This window comes from Theobroma cacao, chromosome 2 (genome assembly GCF_053813885.1).
Source record: "Theobroma cacao isolate CCN51 chromosome 2, ASM5381388v1, whole genome shotgun sequence".
NCBI lineage: Eukaryota > Viridiplantae > Streptophyta > Magnoliopsida > Malvales > Malvaceae > Theobroma > Theobroma cacao.
Window position 1 is genome coordinate 42,155,282 of NC_142640.1, and position 21,075 is coordinate 42,176,356.

Below are 21,075 nucleotides of genomic sequence, written 5' to 3' on the forward strand. Positions count from 1 at the left end.
AAAGAAGAAATAATACTTGAATGCAGTTCTGATTTTTAGGTTTTCGTTCCTTTTAATTTTTGTAAGAACAAAAAAAACCTTGATTTGTAGAAAAGGAGAGATAAGAGGGAGATCAATATGGAAAGAAAGAGGGAGTATTTTTTGAGAGAGAGAATTTTTTTGGAAAAAAATAGCTGTTCTAATAAGTTGGTGTGTTTTTTTTTTTAAAAAAAAAAAGAGAAGAGAAAGCTCTTAATTAGAGCTTTTTTTTAAGCTTTTTTTTAGATTTTATTTTTTTAAAAGTTTTTTATGAAATCCTATTTGGCCTAACTTTTACTTTTGAGTAGTAGATAAGGTAAATATAAGCCAGGCCAAACGAACACTTAGTATAAACTCATGGAACATGGAGTACTTCTTATCCCGTATAAACTCATGGAACATGGAGTACTTCTTATCCCATATAACACGGTGTTTCCCTCCCTCTTTTCCACATCCCTACAATTCTGTGAACCTCTCACAGAAAACCCATTTCTTATATAAAGATCATATGAAGATTGCATCTCTCTCATAATTTTAGACATACCCCATATTTATAGAATCCTATTATTTGGTGACTAGAAATCTCTATCCATTATTAATTTTTAAGGATGACTCAATAAGTTCAAAGGTTTAAAGCGAAATGTTCAAATAAGTTATTTCATTACTCTTAAGCTTAGCATTAAGATTTCTCTAACTTCTAATGCCAACATTAGCTAGTTTACTTGTACTAGAAGCCAAATGAAACAATTTGCAACAAAAACAAAACACTCTATCTAAGTCTTTTGAATAAACTAGCCATCTTCTTTCATGCGTCTCCTCATTTGCCAACTTTTGAATATAGTATGTAGCAAAAAAATATCTTGAAAATTTATTTTTTAGGAAAATCTAAACGTTAACTTTAAATGGACATTTTTCTACTAATAAATCTCTTAAATTTATATCAATATTTGTCCATTGAGTTGGATCATAAATATTTTTAGGAATGCAATCATTTAAATTAATAGGTTGATCATCTTCATCATGATTTCTATGATCATTTTGACTCTCTTCATGATTTCTATGATCATTTTGAATCTCTTCATTAACTTTTTACTCTAGTATTTCATCATCATCTAACTCTCTAAGATCATTAACTTGTTCATTTAAGGAACATTTATTAATAATTTTTTATTTATTATTTTTATTACTTGTAAAAAAATTTTTAAGTGCTCCTTTTTAAGATTGTGTTAAACTTTCATTTTTTTTAAGCTTTGAATAACCGGATTTATATTTTCGATTTGACATATTCAAATATTTATTATGAGGTACAAAAATATTTAGTTATTATAATTATCTTATATTTTTTAAATGATTAATATAAATCAATAATCAAAATTTCTAATTCAAATAAATCAACTATCATATAAATAAAAATAATATAAAAATATAATATAAACTCTAAATTAAAGTAAAAGAGTCTGATTAGAACAATTATATCTAATTGTTGAATGCTTATTGCAAACCGCAAATGAGACTCACGGCTTTATGAAGATAATAACACAACAGACTTCTTGTCTATTCTTTAAAGGAAAATTGAAGTTAAAGGAAGAAAAAGCAAATGAGAAAAGAAGAATTCAAAAGTATATATTATACATTGAAAAAAAAATACTTGGTTTTATATATAGAAAAAAAATAATTGTTGGGAATTATTAAATACGTTTATTAGAAATAGAAGAAATAAATGAGAAAAGAATAACTGTTGGAGATGATTAAATATGTAAGATTGTTAGTTTGATTGGAAATAAGAGAATATAGTTGAGAATTAATAACATTCTAGAAATTAGTAAGTGATGAAAAATTGAGATTTATTAAGTACATAATTAAAAAAGAGAGAAAATAACTAATTTTATTAATTATTTTTTATTTTTATATATTTTTAATATAATTAATTATATTATAATTATTATTAAATTATAAGACTTCTCAAATTTGAGACCTCGAGCCTAAAACCCCTACATAAGTGGTTTCACCCAAAGACCGACTTTGTAATAATTCTTACCCATTAAGATATAACTCTTAGCTACAAAGTATACTTACCCTTTGTCATTCTCAACAAATAGAATTTCATCAGAATTCAAATTGATTTTCAATTAAAATTTGAACCAAATATCTAACAAATCTAGATTGAGACAAATTTCACCAAAACATTAACCTTGCAGAAATCTTGACTAGTTATCATCGAATCCGTCTTGGTTCCACCCAATTCACATGGAGCAACCAATATGAATGCGTAGTCATCAAGTCAACTTGACCTTTGTTGATTTCAAAGAAGAATCTCGATCTAACATCTTTCAACAACAATTTCCTTTCACTTGTCATTTGCATTTAGAGACCATATTGGTCGGCACCATCGAGATGTTTCTTTTCCTCAATCAATCACCCATAAACGAAACTGTCACACTCTTCTTCTTGTCACGATCACCTTACCGCGTGTGGTTTTACTGGCAAATCAATATTAACTCCACATATATTAGATACACTCTGCGGATGTGGACAACCTATCTGCATGACGTGTAAGATAGATAGTGTTTAAAATCAGGAAACTTATCAAAAAATCAAATAAAAGACCAGATCTTTGTTTTTGAAATTTGAAAATGTCTAAAATTATGCAACTTATTACTAAAGTCATGATAGAAGAGAAGATCGAATCTTTCCAATTTTCTATAATTTCTTCTGCCATGAAATTTAACTTCTTTTCCAATCTTTTTAAATTCAAAATTGTTCATACCCCTTTTATTATCTCCATTAATTTAATTATAATCCTTTATTATAAGGCTCTTTTCTAAAATAAATAATCATTTCTTTTCATTTCGTTTTGACATAGGGTTTTTTTTTTAACTTTTTTTAGGATCAACTTTAGCATTTGGTACGTAGCTAGCTAGAATCTTAATTAATTTCAATCCAATATTTGCTTTTTAGTGTAAATGTTGAACTATTTGTTATTAGAACCAAATTCCCACCATCAGCCCATGGTGTTGTCCAAACCATTTAGAATTGTAAGAGAGTTGATTTTTTTCCATAATATGGTGGATTTTACCTTTCTGAAAAAATATTAAGAAGTACTGACAGCTTAGAACGAACATGTGTAGACCTTTGTCTGTTTTAAAGATAAAAACTTGACTGTAGACAGAAACACAATCTCGGGCTAGGTTCTAGGTGTCGGCCGGCTTCAACTGAAGCCCAAACATAGTAATGGGGGCTGGTTTTGTCATTTTCCGGTGTTTATCAGAATAGAAAGTAGAAAGGATACACATCACAACTCCGAACAAAGAAAATGGCTTCTCTCCGATTCTCGGCTCCGCACCTACCTGGTTCCCGGTTCAAGCGCCGTCTGGTTCGCTGCGCTGGCGAGCGCCAGGAGCTTTTTAACCGCATTGCTCCTGTTTACGACAACGTCAGTTATCTCTCCCTCTCTATCGCATTATTTAACAATTCTTCTTCTTTTAATCATTTTTCTTGGGTGCAAAAATTTGCAGTTAAATGATTTGCTGAGTTTCGGTCAGCATCGAATATGGAAACGCATGGCCGTATCCTGGAGTGGGTAGGCATTTAAAATTTTCCCTCTTTGCTGCTTCTGTTTGTCGTGGAATTTTAATTTGAGTAGTAATGAAACAGGGCAAAACCGGGTGATTCAGTGTTGGATTTGTGCTGTGGAAGTGGGGATTTAACGTTCCTCATGTCCGAGAAAGTTGGTTGTTACGGCAAAGTATGTTTTGTTGAATGTGTATATTACCATTGTTACTGTCTATTGACAGTTTGGATTTATGTAGCAAAAGAGAAATAATGTCTGTGTTGGTAAATTTGTAGGTAACGGGCCTTGATTTCTCCAAGAAGCAACTATCAATTGCTATATCACGGCAATACGTGCTTTCAAAGGCTTGCTACAATAACATTGAGTGAGCACTGGTAAATTCAGTTGTTAACAAACTAAGTAGTAATTTTTATGGAACAACCCATGTTTAAGAAAATGAAAACGCTCTTCCCATAATATGGACCCCATAGGTGAATCATTGCAAAGTTACTTGTAATTTGCTTCTAAAATCATGACCGCAAGTTGTATTTTGGTTATGGCATGGGATAATTTGGGTTTGTGATTGAATCCAGATGGGTTGAAGGTGATGCACTTGATTTGCCGTTTTCTAATGGTATCTTTGATGCTATGACTATGGGTTATGGGCTACGTAATGTGGTTGATATACGTAAAGCTCTGCAGGAGATGTTTCGAGTTTTAAAGCCAGGTCTAAAGTCTATCTTCCTTTTTTTTTCTCGATGAAATTGTAGCCATAGGTTGATGGGAATGTTCTAAATTTTGTGTGGTTTTTCAGGCTCAAGGGTATCAATCCTCGACTTTAATAAAAGCACGCAGCCATTTACTGCCTTGTTTCAGGTAGCCATAAGCATTGTGCCTTTTATTTTGGGTTCTCTACCACTGCCTCAACTTAACAGATACCTTATGATTTTTTTTTCAACGCCGTAAAGAGTCTTGAATTAGTGATGAATGTCATTCTGCCTTGCACTTATAGTACATCAAGTTCAATACTGAAACATGCCACTGACATCAGAAACTAAATTTATCTTAAATTTTGCTTTTGGAAAGGAATGGATGATTGACAATGTAGTAGTTCCAACAGCAACAGTTTATGGCCTTGCCAAGGAGTACAAGTATTTGAAAGCTTCAATCAATGAATTTTTAACAGGTTTGTTGTCTGTCAATATCCTATTGCTATTCATGCAGAATTGTTCTTTTCAGAGATGATTCATTTGCTACATGATATAACAAATTCAGTTTTGGAACTCTAGTTTCGTTTAATCTTGTTTACAGTAGATATTTTTTAATTTATAGATTCTTGTCACTGAGGTGCCTATTAGATCTATATCGATTTAACTTTCATTTTAGGTATTCTTAGTCAAATTTTCTTTGTAGATCAGACGTTTTTCTTTGCAAATGAAATTATTATATCTTCACACCAAAGTATGCAATAATGCTTCGCTCCAAAAATAGTTTCATCTATTTGTATTGCTTCTCAGAATGATGACACAATTGAGATTTTGATTTGTTATAGACTGTAATTGGGCTTTAAATGCAGAACCAGAAATAATCTGAAACCTAGGGTGGGAGGATATAGTTGTAGCTTATAACTAAAGTACCCTGTTCTCTGTTGTAGGGAAGGAATTGGAGAAACTCGCTTTAGAAACAGGGTTTTCTAATGCCAGACATTATGAGATCGGTGGAGGCCTCATGGGGAACTTAGTAGCCACACGTTAAATGAAATTCAGGCTTTATCTTTTCTTGCAATGTTTGAATTTTTTCTGTTGGTGAAGAAGCATTCTGTTCTCTGAATTTCCAAACATTTCTAAATGCCGACCATATATGCTGGGGCTTTAGTATGGATTCTCCATAAAGGTTGCTAAACTGAACAGCGGTGTGATTGACAAATCAATAATAGTTAATAATGCTTTAGTTTGCATCAGAGTTGTCGTTTCTTACTTTTTATGTTCTTCTAAAGCTTACAATATGGATTACTTAATCTACTATAGAGGCTGGGTACTTTGAAGCCTGAGAAATGAATCTGCTGCTATCAATGCTGAAATGATCTGAGGGTTATATATCAACAAAAAATTCATAGTAAGTCGATATTTGTACATTATACAATATTATGTCCCTTAGCTATTCTTATCTGATATGGAAGAGCTGGGTTATGTATATGAGTATCATTCTGCATTCTGAAGACAACTATTCATTTGGCTCTTTATTGTTTGCTCACAAATCCATGCAACAAGATACTCGACCCAGGCAAAATTCTAATCTAGAACTGTTTTGAAGCTTTTTACTTATCAAAATTGAGAGTACTGCCCTATTAAGATTGACTCTTTTCATCCCCACCAGACTCCAAAGATCATCTTGCGTAAAAGGAACTGTGGGTGACAGTGGCAATCGAATCAGTATCAGCTGCATTGAAGGGATAGCCTGGGTTCTCACTCGTGTCATTGAATTCCATAGTCTTTTCATCCATAAAAGGAGGATTAGTTGGTGCAGGGAGGTCTTCATCTTTCTTTGTTAGCATCTGTAGTACCTTCGACATTGATGGTCTTAGTGATGGAATCTCTTGGGCGCAAAGAAGTCCAATATGCACTACTCTGAATATCTCATTTTTAACATTGCTGCTGTGGTGGTTGTTATGTAACATTAGGTTTGGGTCATAAATCTCCTCCACGGTCCCTAATTGAAAGTGTTTCCACGCCTGCTCCGTCAATTAAAAAAAAAATACAAAAGAGCTATTAATAAACCGTTTTTCTCACAGGGAAATCAGCTTTAGTTGAAGGGGAGCTTCAACTGGGTAAAGAAGGGCATATTTTAGAGAGACTGCATGAAACTTACAATTGTAACTAGACTGTCAGAGTATTCTGCGGCTTTGCTCCTGTTGTTTTGCTTTCCTGTAACGATCTCCAGTAAAAGCACTCCAAAACTATAGACATCCACCTTCTCTGTTAACTGGCCATGGGCTAGGTATTCCGGAGCCATATATCCTCTGTGGATTGTAAAAATAGAAATTATAAGTTCAAAACATATTTAAAATGGACATTCGAAAAACAAATTTGCTCTTCTAATACTCGTGCTCTTGACTTTCCAGACGCTCTTGAATATTCTACACAACAAAACACTGCATTGAACAAACAGAAACAACGTGATGCTTACAGCGTTCCAGCAATGGCAGTGCTGATGTGACTCTGATCTTCCTGGAAAGACCTTGCCAATCCAAAGTCGGCAATTTTGGCACGGAGCCTTGAATCCAACAAGATATTGCTAGCTTTTATATCTCGGTGAATGATTTTGTTCTTGGAGTTCTCGTGAAGATAGACTAAACCTTCGACGGTCCCAATAATAACTTCATATCTCTTTTCCCAGTTAAGCACTTTACCTCTGCTGGGATCTGTTATGTTTGTGAAGAGGAAAATAACTGTTAGTATATAAGCTTCAATTAACTGGTTTATTTTTATTTTTTAAAGTGAATGGGCTGCCTATATATATCAGAATCATTTTAAGCTTTGGCATCCATATTGGATGTTAAATATTGGTAATTACCAAAAATGAAACGATCAAGGCTCTTGTTAGGGAGGAACTCATAGACGAGAAGACTTTCCGGTCCAGCGCAACTACATCCCAACAACCTGACCAGGTTTTTATGCTCCACGCTGCTTATTATGTTGACTTCATTGTAGAAATCTGCTGCTCTGTGTCGATTGTTAAAGAAAAGCCTCTTGACTGCAATCTCTCTTCCATCAGGTAGAATTCCCTACAGAGGAAAAATAATTCTGAAACCATAACACACTGGTTCAATGCCAAAGAAGAAAAGTGGGCATCAGAGGAAAAAACCAACCTTATAAACTGTCCCAAATCCTCCTTGCCCGAGCTTGTTCACATCGTTGAAAGATCCTGTAGCCCTCTCAAGTGTGGAGTACTTGAAATTTAAGTTACTATCATGAAGGAGTTTCACCAACTTCTCTGCATCATTTGAACCTGGAAGGCAGAAATATTTCAGCAAGGGAGGACATGGAAAACTAGGAAAGAATACTGATACCATGCCATTAAACCTAAACTTGCCTCACCACAATTTCATGTACTTGAATAATTTAGATAACATGGGCTGACAACTACAACAATTTTATCTCTCATATGGCTGCTGTTTTTGGGTCCTTTTCGGTGTATGGAAATTTAGTAATTAAACCTTGTAAATGAAACTTTTACCTCGTCTTTTCTTTTGTATGTATCTATGCTTCCGGATATAAACTCCAATAGCTACTCCAATCGCTAAAACAACCAGAGAACTGACAACAGAAACTACTATAATTATAATGGTTCCTGCAAATCCATGAATGCAAGTTCACAATCAGCTCAAAACTATTAAGGTAGAAAGTTTGTTCCCTGTCAGCTAACGAATTTGGGAACGTATACAGGGAAGTATATTAAGAAACGACATTGTTTTAATTAACTAGAATTAAAGAAGATGAAATTCTTTTACCTTTTGAAATTCCATTTCCTGGTTCTTTGTTGAGGAAATTCGTGTCAGAGTACCTCACAAAGCAGCCAGTGTTGAGTGCGCGTCCCTCTGACCAAGGCAAGCACCCTAATATTGATGCAGATGCATTCTCCAAACATGCTTTACAAGAACTCTTGTTCAATGTCCTCCAGCAATTAACCAAAACATAAGCTGACTCATTTGTCCCTGGAACTGCCACCTGAGCCTTAGCGTAGCCTTCCTTTTCCAGTGCAGCAACAACTGCATGGTTCACAGCCTGTCTTGCCGAGTCCTGAAAATTTGACCCCTTCCGGCTTGTATTCCCACATACTGCCCTGTCATCCGGTCCCGTGTACTCCTCAAAGAAGGTATAGTTCTCAGATCTCATGAAGCATCCGTCAAGAAAAATGCGGCCCCCATTGTGTGGATAGCATTGAGGAAGAACCGTACGTGCCTCAGCATAGCACAGTACACAGTCAAGCAAAGAGAGGTCCCCATAACACTGAGCAAGGCCATGGTTAGCATCAGGCCCTGAGCCTGTAACTGCTGTTCCAAAACCTGAATCACGCATCTGTTCACTAATATTCTCCATTGTAGCGACAAAATTTGGAACAAAGATGGTTGTGTTGTGCTCCATTTGGTTGCCACAAGTAATGTTCACTGTTTGGGCTCTTGGATCTCCTCCTACTCTTGTAAGTAATGCCAGAGATCCTATAAGAACAAAGAAAGTATATAGAGAACGGACGAGTTGAACTGTTTTATGCATTTTCTTGAAGGTGAACTTGGATTTTGGAGTGGCCAAATTGTTCCAAGTTCTATTGCAAGGCCCAAGAAATCGGTTTAAGTGCCATCAACTGTGAAGAGATTAACGAGCCTGAAAAAAAATGAAAATGATTATGCAAATTCCATCTTTTGGTGGTGCTTTAAAGGCCAAAAGAAAAAGAAAAAAAAGAAAATCCAAATAGAGAACAGTGAAATCAACTTGTTCTAAGAATCGCAAATGAAGTAGACAGCTAAATATTACTACTCTCTGTTTTAACAGAAACTAAACAAGAGAATGGAAACTGGGAAGGAAAGCGATTGGCGTTGAAATTTTAGCACCGTCTTTAAAGGCTCTACACGTTTCTACATTTCCCAAAGTCAAAAAAGCAAGTCCTGATTTGGCACTAAACCTTTGCCAATTGCCAGTCGTTGCACCAAACAGGAGTTTTCATGGTTTCACATATGAACAAGTTCTAGGAAATGATTAAAGAGAATTTAAAGGAGCCAATGACATCCTCATCCATGGTTATGACATGAATATTTTACCGGAGTTTACTGCTACGATAAATTCTGTAATTATATATGCATCTCTATTGGGCATTTGATGCTTGACATTACAACCATCACCTTTGCAAAAGGCAAAGATTTGGACCCCACTGCTGTAATCGTTATTGTTGTTAGCAGTTTTGTCAAAGAAATGGACCATGAAGGCCCAAGAACAGGACTGTGACAACGGCCCACCTTGACAGAAAACTGGATTAAAGTGCTAATTAAAGAGATATAAGTATGATTAAGAATCATCAGGATCGGATTTATAATCATTCATCATATTCCAGCAAATTAACAAGGGTTTTAACTCGAGTAGCATTTAACAGTAGTTAGCATTCTTCTTACGTTTCGCAAAGACGTTTATGCTTTGTGAAACTACTACTGTCGGTATTAGAATTCATAAATGCGCCTGGTGGAAACAAATCAACCAGCATTAATAATCGAGGGAGAATGGTAGGACCCACTACACCGCCAAGTGGCCCATCCGCGCTTACAGTAAGACACGTTGCAGTAGATTGTAGGAGCAATGACGGTAGAATTAAAGAATGAAGAGAAGGCAATCTGTAGGTGCCGATCATGTTCCAGGCTCAATGAAGCCTTTAAAGCATTGCAATCAACAAAAAGAGATAGAGATAGGGTGCATAAACGGTTATTTGATTAATTCGATTTTAAATATTTAATAATTAAATTAATCAAATTTATATTTTGAATTAATTAAATTTATATTTTAAAATAATTGAAATCGAATTGAATTATATAAATAACTGAATTAATTGAAATCGAACTAATTCGATTAGTTTGATTTAGTTTTTAAAAACTGAGTTTGATAAATTTTTTATTTTTTATGTTTATATATATTTATTTATATTTTTTTAAATAAATTAATATTATAAAAATATTAAAAATTATAATAAAAAATTATAATAAATCAAATAAATACTCATATAATTAAAAAAATTAAAATAGAAAAGAGATTAAATTTAAGATTTATTTTTCATGTAAAATCTTCATAATATTTTTATTTAAATTCAATTAAAAAATTTTCAAACTGAAACTGAATTAAATTAATTTTAATAACTAAACTATTCAAATAATTGAATTAATTAAATTAAAAAAATCAAGCGCATTTTAATTCGGTTCGATTTACATTTGTTCATCCCTAAAAAAGAGAAAGCTTGTGGAAAACTTTCGGTTATTCAAACAGACAGAATATGCAACACAGTTAAAATTTAGCTCATTTTTTTGTAAGTTTCTTTCAACAAAAACATGTTTATAGAATTCTGATGAAATCGTCTGTCATCTTGTTCAAAAAATTCTGTCTACAATTTCTCAGTGTTCTTTACATTTCAAAGAAACTAAAAACCAAAACACATATAACATATTCAGTTAAGACCCAGAAACTAAAACGGAGACAAATACCAGAAATTCTAAAAAAGACAGGATAGGATCTTAACATGACTTACCTTTATCTACAAGTAGCGGCCGGCAGCTTCAACTTGAGAGAAGAGATGGAGCAAGTTTTGCAAATTAACGAAAGAGGAAGCAGCTGATACGAATATATATATGTAAGAATGAGAGACTAGATAAATGGAGGAGTGTTTTCGATCAGATAGGTGAAATTAGTGGAAGAGAAGTCAAAGTAAGGACTGAAAAATGAAAGATAGATCCGGTTTTGGCTTTAAAATTCAGAGCAAGCCTGCTGCCTGCTCGTTTGTTGATTCGTTGGGATGCCAAGTCTTTCAAACAAGAACCGCAAAAGGCTTTTTGAGAAATAAATCGAAAGGCAAAATGGAAAAAACGCGGTAAGAGAGTTGAATTTCTTACCTGAACCAGTCCGTACGTTTTTTCCCCGTTCGACGATTGTCGCGTGTTTGGACTTCTAGTTTCATTCTCAAATTACCGTTCTAGCCTTTTATCCTACTACGATTTTTCTCTCTCTTCTGTTGTTTTATTGCTCGATAAAACTTTCAAATTCAATAGTCTTTTAAGTAAGATTAATACTTAATTAATTATACATATCGCATATTTTAGGCTTACATAAGTTTTGAAAATTGGAATGTAAAGACAACCTAAAATGAGATGATAAATAAGATAAGGACATTAGGTGATTATCTTTTCTTGCCATTTACTTTATTATTGTATGTTGTTAGTGATAACTAGATATCAAGTGACACAGGTTTTCGCTGCTAAACTAAACAAAGACTTTAGTGATGACTTCGATTTTTGACGCAGAAGCATATTGCACGTACTGATAGATAGACTTCCTTAAAACCAAAAATGTACTAGATCTAGCAGTGTGCATATATTTTAAGTATTAATTCAAGTCCCAATTTCAGCCATAAAAAAAGTATTTAAAGCTCTAAATAAATGCAATTAATTCTAATAGATGCATTAAACAAATATCATAAAATTGTTAAATGTTAATCAGGGTACTGCTATAGTCCTCTCAACTTGATCATTTTTCCATCACGAGACTCTTATTTCCAAGTCAACCTGGACTAAAGATTAGTTGGATCTAACCCACCGCTTTACGCCAAAAAGTCCTCCGCGTACTAAAACATTTTAGAGTTGCGAATACTGTTCAAAGTTGGCTTCGGGCAACTCCAGAAATACTAGTTGTAAATACAGCATCACCCTCTAAAGTTAAACAAAGAGCATGATTTAGGCGTGCTTGAAGTTTGTGAAGAACGTTCTACTACTTTTTCTCGGTGGAACAATAATTGAATAGTGAATACCTGGTCCCAGGCTTCCTGGTTAGCCGAAATCTTGACAAATTAAACACAGGGCTTGAACTCGGTGTGCCTGGTACTGGCAGGGCGTTCGCGCTCTGCCAGTACTTTTTTTGTTTTTTTTTTGTTTTGTGATTTTGTTTTGTTTCTAATTATTTAATTAATTAATTTTTAATTTTTTTATTTATCTAAGCAAAATTACAGTGTCTACAGTTTGATTCAACAAACAATGACTGCTAAAAACAAAAATTCAATATTATGTATTTTCCTTCAACCAGTAGCAGTAATTGTTCTGCAAATAATGTTGGAACAATGGGTCATAATTTTTCCTCAAACCATCAACAGTCAGATTTTGCTTTTTGTGGCACTCAACTAGCAGCTTATTGCAATGCTAACAATAATGGTAAAATCATGTATTCTTAAGTTAATGTCATCAAAAATTAATATAGAAATTATTCAATTAAACTCTTCTATATGAATAATGATGAAGGTCAAATGGAAAATATTGATCGTCAATTCAATAATGATCTGCCACAAAGACAACAATCTATTCCAAAAAGCAGCATGATGCACTTACGTAAGTCTAATAAATATTGAAACAACTGTCTCAAATCCATTTAAGCTATTCCATCAATATTATCATTAACACAACTTTACTTTTATTTGTGATTCATTTAATAGGAAGCTGTTACACAACATTTTGCTTTGAAGGACTAACATATGTTTGTCTTTTTTGTTATGCTTACATGTGGTATAAAGAAAAAACTATGCGTACATGTGGTATAAAGAAAAAACTAACATATCAAAGAGAAGTAGAAATCTGACTTTTAGTCTTTGTTATCATAAAAGTATAGTTAAAATACCACCATTTAGACCAACACCTCTCTTTCTAGATAATTTATTTAATGACAACACAAATTGTAGAGAAGTTAGTATCCTATATTTAATAAAATCTAACCCTAACATATAAATCCTTTCATTTTTCCTCTTTCTCTCTCTTCCTCATCACTCATTCTCTTTTTAAATCTCCTCCACCACCATTGTCCTCCTCCAAAACCGTCGTTGTGCTTCTTCACCAAAACCCCCTTTTCTCTCTTCTTTTGGAGGATATTTCATCCTTCATTGTGAGAAGTGCCAAATCCACACTTCATTGTATTGGCCACATCTTTGGTGACCGAGTGCCACTAGAGAAAGGAAAGAAATAAAAAATTATATTAAAATTTTAATTATCAATTATTAATATTTTAAATAAATTTTTAAAAATTTAATATTTCAAATTAAAAAATATATTAAAATTTAATTATAAATTATTGATATTTTTAAAAAATATTATGAAATTAATATTTCAAATTTAAAAAATCATATTAAAGTTTTGATTATAAACTATTAATATTTTAAATAAATAAAAAATAATAATTGAAAATAAATAACCGCATTAAAATTTTTATTAAAAATTCATAACATTTTTAATAAATATAAAAAAATTAACATTTCAAATTAAAATCATATTTATTTTTTATTTATGATTATTAATAATTTAAATAAAATATAAAAAAGTTTAATATTTTATAATAAAAATATCATAAATTATAATAAAAACTATTTTTATTATTTTGTCTCTTATTTCTTTATAAATCCAAAATTATTCTTGTCAATCAAATAATGAAATAATATTAAAATGATAATTTTATTTCATTAATCAAACTACATAATAATTATTATTGTTTTATCATATTTTTTCATAAATAACTATTCCATTTCATGATGTAAATGTGTGTTTAGGTGTACTAACCGGGAATACCCTGCAATGATATTCACATGTAAGTTTAATGACTTATTGAATCCATCATTATCAGATTTCAATAAAGTAGTACTTACTCTTCAGGGGGAAAAATCTTGCTAATTAATATTTTTAAGAACAACTTTCAGTGCGAAAGGACAAAGTTGCAAGCCACTTGTTATGACTCAGGCTCCAAGCCCAATTGTCAAAGTTCCGTCAAGTGTACACATGACGACCAAGGTAGGTGCTGTGCCATCTGCGCATATAAAATAGGGATTAATCTTTTTAACAACTGTTACCAACTATTTGCATGATTTGATATCAAGAAAGAACATACAACTTTCATGTATATAAAATGAACACATCCGCATTCAAGTATTTGATTAATTGATTAATGTATGAGTTTTTATTTAAAAAATAAAATTTAAATCAATTCTCATAAAGGTACTAACCTCATTTTTTTTCTCTCTCCTTCCTTTTTTTTTTAGATTTACTTCTTTTCTTTACTAATTTAAGTATTGAAAAAGGGAATTATCGAAAACTTTTCTATGCACTCTTTCTTTTTTTTAAAGTGATTTGATAAATTAATTTTGATTCATATTCTTTATAATTAATTAATATTTTACTCCATTGTTATTTATAGAGTAGTTAACTTACTTTATAATTTTCACATAATTAACTGATGGTGTGTCTTAAAGCATTATTAAATTTTGACTTATATTGCTTTAAAAAATATTTTTTAACTTATATCATTATCATTTTTTATTTGAAAAAAGGAGATTCGAAATTTGTTTTTTTTTTGGAGTAAGAGGATCATACTCCAATTGTTGTTGAGTTAAATATTTGAGTGCAAGTTATATCATTATCTAAACATATAATTAATTGAACAATTATTGATTATTGAAATTATATATGTCAAATTCATGTGTTTTTATATTTTTATGATCTCAAAATTTATTTTTTAATTTTAATTGGTCATAGCATATTAATTTCTATAAAGGAAATTTTAATTAGACAAAAAATATATTTAATTTTAACATTTTTCAGGAAAGTACTTAATATTTTATATACATACATAAATACATATATATATATATATGTATATTTTATGTCCATATACTTTAAATATAAAACAATTGAGAATTAATCAAATTGTAATGCACAAACTTATTATTTTCATTATTGCAGTTATGATATTTTAAGACTAAATATTCACGTGCAACGTATCAAGGGCCAAAACTTAAGTCCAATCTCCTGCAGTTTTAAACTTTGAAAATAGAATTTTAAGTAAACCTATAAATTACGAGCCCACGTTCTTAATCCAAAAGACATGCCTAATAGATAATGGAAGACCCATGTTTATATACCCAATATTAACTCTTTCTCTTACTGATATGAGATTCGTGACATTTTACCTTACCTAATTATGTAAAGCGCTCGTTGCACTAGCTCTTTACCCATATAGGAGAGAAACTCTTACATTAATCCAAATCTACCTCGACCCTTGTATCTCTCATGAGAGTCCACATCAATGAAGACCTGGGTATGTTCTGATACTACTTATCATGGGTTAGAACTTTAAGTCCAACCTCATGCGACTTTAAAATTTGAAAATAGAATTTTAAGTAAGCTTATAAATTACGAATCCACATTCCCAACCCAAAAGACTTGCCTAATAGGTAGTGGAGAATGTCCACATCAGTAAGATATGAAATGGATCTTGGGTATATAAAACATGGGTCTTCCACCACTTATTAGATATATCTTTTGGGTTAGGAACGTGGACTCGTGATTTATAAGCTTACTTAAGATCTATTATCAAAGCTTAAAGTCGCACGGATTTGGGCTTAAGTTCAGACCGTGATAAGTAGTATCAAAGCAAACTCAGATCTTTACTGATTTGAGCCCTTATGAGATATACAAAGGTCGAATTAGACTTAAACTAGTGTAACAATCCCTCTCTTTTATAGGTAAAGAGTCAATGCAACGAGAGCGTTACACAATTGGATATCCCACATCAGTGATGGATCTTTGGAATATAAAACATGAATCTTCTATCTTCTATCACCTATTAAGCATATCTTTTGGATTGATAATGTAAGCTCGTAATTTATAAGTTTACTTAAACTTTATTTTTAGAGCTTAAAATCGCACAAGATTGAACTTAAGTTCTGACTCATGACACAATGCACATAAAGCTAAAACTAATTTGTAATAAAAGAGCGATAGCTTGAACTTTAAAAGAAATAATAATAAGTAAATAAAAAGCAAGTTAACCTAAATTAAAAGAAAATATTCATATCCATAAGTGACATAGCAGCAGGGGCAATACAATATTTCTACAACAAACTTGATATTTAAATTAAGTCGCCATATTAATGGGTTAGATACTTTGATGGGCCACATCAGACTGAAAACTTTCACACTTTCACACTATGTTAACAGTCAATCAGACAGACATCAGTACGAACTTATATCCCACCAAAGGAAGCATTTATATTATTTCCAGAAAAACATCATTGTCAACGCCAACGACCATGTCGTTTTACTTAATATTCAAATTAATAAAGAAACAAACCCCTCACGCCTCATTAACAACTTGTCCCAGTCAACAACTAAATCTGTTTCTTAACTTGAACAGAGGCAGGTCGGTTCCCTTCCCAATACTTTCCTACTGTTGTCTTTCTTTCGGTTTCCCCTTGGACGTACGCATCACGCGCTTACGTGTTCCCGTGGCAATTTTGCCACGACGCCATTGAAGTATGTCGCGTTTCTTCATTCTGCTTTCTCATCTGACTTTCCCATTGTCTTCCTTCTTATCGAACCCACTTTGACCTTTACTCTTCCCTATTGATCTCTGAACTGCTTCTAGAACAGAACCAGAGAAAAAATAGCTCAGAAACACTGAATCTTTTGTATTCCTTTTGATTTGAGATTTCGGTTTTGCTTTTCCATCAAGAAATGAACCAGTTTTTATTCTTTTTTCTAATCTTCTTCTTTTTCTTTTCTTTGTTTGCGAAACTTTCTCTTTCTGATCCAAGAGCTACAGAGGCAGCTTTAGTATGCACGAACAGAACTGCTTCAACAACAGAGCGCCAAACCTTTATATCAAACTACTTAGCTGTCATGGACGCCGTTACCCCACTCATCGTTCAGCAGAGGTTCGCTGCTGTTGTAAACGGAACTGGTGACACCAAAGTGTTCGGATATGGCGAGTGCATGAAAGATCTTGATCAAAGCGACTGTAACGTCTGCTTTGCTCAATGCAAAACACAAATCTTGAGATGTCTGCCATTTCAGTTAGTCACACGTGGAGGCAGGCTTTTCTATGATGGTTGTTATTTAAGGTACGATGATTATAATTTCTTTAGTGAAAGTTTGAGTGAAGGAGACCGGACTGTTTGTAACACATCGGATGTTGCTTCAAGTAACCAGACAGTTTTTAGAGATTATGTGTTGCAGTTGGTGAGGAATTTGAGTGTGGAAGCTCCAAAGAATGATGGGTTCTTTGTGGGGTCTGTGAGTAGAGGGAATGTGTCGGTTTATGGATTGGCTCAGTGTTGGGAATTGGTGAATAAGAGTGCTTGTGAATCTTGCTTGGCCAATGCGGTTTCTAGGATTAGATCATGTCTTCCTAAGGAAGAAGGGAGGGCGTTGAATGCTGGTTGTTACTTGAGGTATTCAACGGAGAAGTTTTATTACAATTCAACTGCTCCTCCAGTTATTGGGAATCGAGGTGGGTCAAGATTATTTTTTTTTTTAGTTCCAAATCTTTTCATTGTTCTGCTATGAATGTTGCCTCTGGACTATTTCACTTGTCAATTTCTTTTCTAATTCTAGTTCTCGTTTTCAAAAATTCTGTACTGAATTTATCGAAATAAGAAATTGAACTATACAATTCATATTCTCATGTAACAAGGTTCTGCAATTTTTTTTATAAGATTGCGTCATTAGACTGGTAGTTCTCACGTTTAAAAAAGTTTCTCCTTCCGCAGGTTGTAAAGTATGTAGTGTTATCATAACTGCAGTTTAGGAAATGATGTTGTTGATAATATTAGAAGCAGCTAGAGTAATTTCATTTTATTCTTGTACTACAAGTGGATTCTTAATCTTCCATACATATTTCATCGACACAATAGTTAAGAATGTTGCGATGGTTGTCAGGACGCAGAAAATTAGCTGTTATCCTGGCTACAACATTCTCCACTCTGGCTCTAACGCTGATTATTGCAACTGCCGTGTTCTGTGTGAACAAGAAGCTTGTGAGGAAAAGGAGAGGTATCAATCCTTGTTGTTAATGATCTTGAACTTTTATACCTTAATCATAGAAGTTAAATTTATCTGACTTTCATTTGCATAGAGAGGAAGCAACTAGGAGCTTTATCACACATTGTGAACAAGTCCAAGCTGAATTTCTCATATGAATCTCTTGAAAGGGCTACAAATTACTTTCACGACTCCAATAAACTGGGACAAGGAGGATCTGGTTCTGTGTATAAAGTATGTTCTGATTTGATCCTTACTTCTCTTAGCAGATAATTACATCTTCATTCGAGGAACTGAAAAATAAAATTTTCTGTCTAATAGGGAACTTTGCCTAATGGGAAGGTAGTTGCAATAAAGAGGCTCTTCTTTAATACAAGGCAATGGGTGGACCATTTCTTCAATGAAGTCAATTTAATCAGTAGCATATATCACAAAAATCTTGTAAAGCTGTTAGGATGCAGCATTACAGGCCCAGAAAGCCTTCTTGTGTATGAATACGTGCCAAATCAGAGCCTTCATGATTACCTCTTCGGTTGTTATCTATAAACTGTTGTTTAAAATTTACTAATGCTTCTAATTTGTCTTGTTTCCTTATGAGTTGTTGAATTTGATACAGTTAAAAAAGATGCTGAGCCACTAAGATGGGAGGCGCGATTCAAAATTGTACTGGGTACAGCTGAGGGCTTGGCCTATCTGCATGAGGAGTCAAAGCTGAGGATCATACATAGAGACATAAAACTTAGCAATGTTTTGCTTGATGAGGACCTCATACCAAAAATTGCTGATTTTGGGCTTGCTAGACTTTTTCCAGAAGATAAGACTCATATCAGCACCGCCGTTGCTGGCACATTGTAAGTTCAAGAATTCTGATTGTCTAAATTGATTTTTAAACAATTTTGTTATTTCGATTAGAATCTGATGTTTGTGTGGTTCAGACAACTCACACCTTAGCTCTTGGCAGAGAAAACTGTGTTGGTAGTATTTCATTCACTCAATAAGTGGCAATGTTGGTTTCTTTGACACATTATATCATAGTCAGACAATATGTTGTAGATCTCCCCAGATGTATATCACTTATCATTCATCCCCTGAACTTTTAAATTTTTTGTTGCTCTTTAGAAAATTATATTTAGCAATTCATTTTTATTGTTAGAAGATTGCTCATATATATAACTAAGAAAAATTACATGTAGTTATTTTCATTATATATTGCTAATTATGCGTTCAATAATTTGCATCTGTAGAGGTTACATGGCTCCAGAGTACGTTGTTTGTGGCAAGTTGAGTGAGAAGGTCGATGTTTATAGCTTTGGTGTTCTTGTTATTGAAGTTATATGTGGGAAGAGGAACAAGTTCTCTGAAGACTCGGTCTCTATCCTACACATGGTAATTCCTTTTGCTTGGCATATCTAATAAGTAATGCTCTAGTGACACTTTTTCTTCTCTAAATTCAGTTCTTAAACTCACCAAAAGTCTTTTTTTTTTTTAAATTGAAAGGTTTGGAATCATTATGAAGTGGATAAACTCTGTGAAGCTGTTGATCCTATTATAGAGGATAATTTTCTAAAGGAGGCCTCTCGGTTGCTTAAAATAGGACTACTCTGTGTACAAGCCTATGCAGAAATGCGACCATCCATGTCAACAGTTGTGCAAATGCTTACTGATGATGCTCATGAAATTCCTCAGCCAACACAGCCTCCGTTCTTGAATTCCAGTAGCACAGAAGTCAGCCAAAACATTGCTTCTGAAACTTATAATTCTCAGCCTGAGTCTTACACCCAGTGTTCAGGGAATAGCATGGCACAAAGTATGATTGAGCCTAGATGAAGTGCATTTTTGTAAAATGTCTTGCACAGGATTCACAAAGATGGACTTGTTAGGTTCTTCTACTCTTGACTTGGGCTCCTCTTGTCAGTTCCTGATTCTTTGCGTCTCTGGTAGCAGTGTACAACTGGGAGGTGACAGAATAAGATGAAACATTTCAAGTGACTCTGCACAGTTAGGAGGCATAAAGTGATGTAGATATCATATAATACAAAATGATGTAGACCAATTACCCTTGAATGTTTGCCACTGTAATGTATACCAACTTTTTAACACTGACTAGGTCTGCATTCTTCCTTAGAGCAGCATGATATTATTTGTAATCAAAGAGAGATTTTTGTAAATACTGAAATTATACAAGACAGATCTAAATTTTGTTGAATCATGTACTCATTGTGATCACGGTAATGAAGTTTTTGTTAGCTTTAAGATTGTGCAATGCTATTAACAGTTTTTCTTTTCATGGCTCTAATTTTACATGTCAAGTACTTAATACTTGGTGTCTTCATTGTTTTGACAGTCACCCTCAAAAGAGTGGTAGATCACTATGAAGACTTGATCATTGACCAGGTAAATGCTTGAAACTCCTCTAATGGCCCCAGTAGATGTCCTTTCTGGTCACCTATGAAGGCTTGCAAGTTGCAAGCCAGGTGGTTAGTGTGCAAGTCAATATCGTAGACCTGCATCTGTCAAAGGATATAAAAATGTTTGACCAGTGAACTTACGCAACTCTTAATAGCCTTCGATTCCCTACTCCATTGTTCTTGCAGCAAATAGTCAAGGAAGTTCCAAATTTCTGTTTTACAGTCTTTAGCCTTTGTTAATTAGACCATTGCACTTTCAATCAAACTACATTTTCCTGGTTAATTTTTCTAAAGGAGCAATGCAATTGACAACTTTCCCACAAGTAAGAAAAAAAAAAAGGCAATTTCATGCAAGCTACTTGTGCTTAGTCATAGACGCTTCCTGAGTTAGTGCTTTCATTACACTTTCCCACTGGAATTCAAGACATACATTATTCAATTAGAGTCTAACAAATCTGAATTAGAATATTTGAAGTATTGTTTGATCATTAACTAAAACGCGCTGA

The 21,075-nt window shown here is 33.2% G+C and overlaps 3 protein-coding genes across 3 annotated transcripts; 2 read left to right on the top strand and 1 right to left on the bottom strand.

The window, feature by feature from the left end:
- The first annotated feature begins 2,959 nt into the window (after nt 1–2,959).
- MENG (S-adenosyl-L-methionine-dependent methyltransferases superfamily protein) lies at nt 2,960–5,528 on the top strand. The gene is made up of 8 exons (XM_007044651.3): nt 2,960–3,451; nt 3,534–3,598; nt 3,673–3,763; nt 3,865–3,953; nt 4,162–4,295; nt 4,383–4,444; nt 4,655–4,754; nt 5,223–5,528. Exons 1-8 carry the CDS (start codon nt 3,332–3,334, stop codon nt 5,321–5,323), a joined length of 762 nt encoding a protein of 253 aa, XP_007044713.2. The 5' UTR covers nt 2,960–3,331; the 3' UTR covers nt 5,324–5,528.
- Nucleotides 5,529–5,772: 244 nt separating this feature from the next.
- CRK2 (cysteine-rich RLK (RECEPTOR-like protein kinase) 2) lies at nt 5,773–11,265 on the bottom strand. The gene is made up of 9 exons (XM_007044652.3): nt 11,211–11,265; nt 10,850–10,932; nt 8,079–8,949; nt 7,805–7,918; nt 7,437–7,576; nt 7,142–7,352; nt 6,755–6,989; nt 6,437–6,587; nt 5,773–6,299 (listed from the first exon to the last, which is right to left on the bottom strand). Exons 3-9 carry the CDS (start codon nt 8,839–8,841, stop codon nt 5,955–5,957), a joined length of 1,959 nt encoding a protein of 652 aa, XP_007044714.2. The 5' UTR covers nt 8,842–8,949; nt 10,850–10,932; nt 11,211–11,265; the 3' UTR covers nt 5,773–5,954.
- A 5,323-nt stretch (nt 11,266–16,588) lies between these two features.
- On the top strand, nt 16,589–20,374 carry LOC18609514 (cysteine-rich RLK (RECEPTOR-like protein kinase) 3). Its single transcript, XM_007044656.3, has 7 exons — nt 16,589–17,631; nt 18,060–18,173; nt 18,256–18,395; nt 18,483–18,693; nt 18,778–19,012; nt 19,406–19,547; nt 19,659–20,374. The coding sequence occupies exons 1-7, from the start codon at nt 16,857–16,859 to the stop codon at nt 19,986–19,988; spliced, it is 1,947 nt and encodes a 648-aa protein (XP_007044718.2). The 5' UTR covers nt 16,589–16,856; the 3' UTR covers nt 19,989–20,374.
- Nucleotides 20,375–21,075: the final 701 nt, after the last annotated feature.

Excerpts from the sequence above, each read along its gene's own strand:
- LOC18609514 (XM_007044656.3), top strand. The coding sequence starts at position 16,857 with ATGAACCAGTTTTTATTCTTTTTTCTAATCTTCTTCTTTTTCTTTTCT. Across the intron at positions 17,632-18,059 it reads TCCAGTTATTGGGAATCGAG|GACGCAGAAAATTAGCTGTT; the intron begins GTGGGTCAAGAT and ends GATGGTTGTCAG. Across the intron at positions 19,013-19,405 it reads ACCGCCGTTGCTGGCACATT|AGGTTACATGGCTCCAGAGT; the intron begins GTAAGTTCAAGA and ends TTGCATCTGTAG.
- CRK2 (XM_007044652.3), bottom strand. The coding sequence starts at position 8,841 with ATGCATAAAACAGTTCAACTCGTCCGTTCTCTATATACTTTCTTTGTT. Across the intron at positions 6,990-7,141 it reads CCTTGATCGTTTCATTTTTG|ATCCCAGCAGAGGTAAAGTG; the intron begins GTAATTACCAAT and ends CAAACATAACAG. Across the intron at positions 6,300-6,436 it reads CTGACAGTCTAGTTACAATT|GCGTGGAAACACTTTCAATT; the intron begins GTAAGTTTCATG and ends TTGACGGAGCAG.
- MENG (XM_007044651.3), top strand. The coding sequence starts at position 3,332 with ATGGCTTCTCTCCGATTCTCGGCTCCGCACCTACCTGGTTCCCGGTTC. Across the intron at positions 3,452-3,533 it reads TTGCTCCTGTTTACGACAAC|TTAAATGATTTGCTGAGTTT; the intron begins GTCAGTTATCTC and ends AAAAATTTGCAG. Across the intron at positions 4,296-4,382 it reads GTTTCGAGTTTTAAAGCCAG|GCTCAAGGGTATCAATCCTC; the intron begins GTCTAAAGTCTA and ends GTGGTTTTTCAG.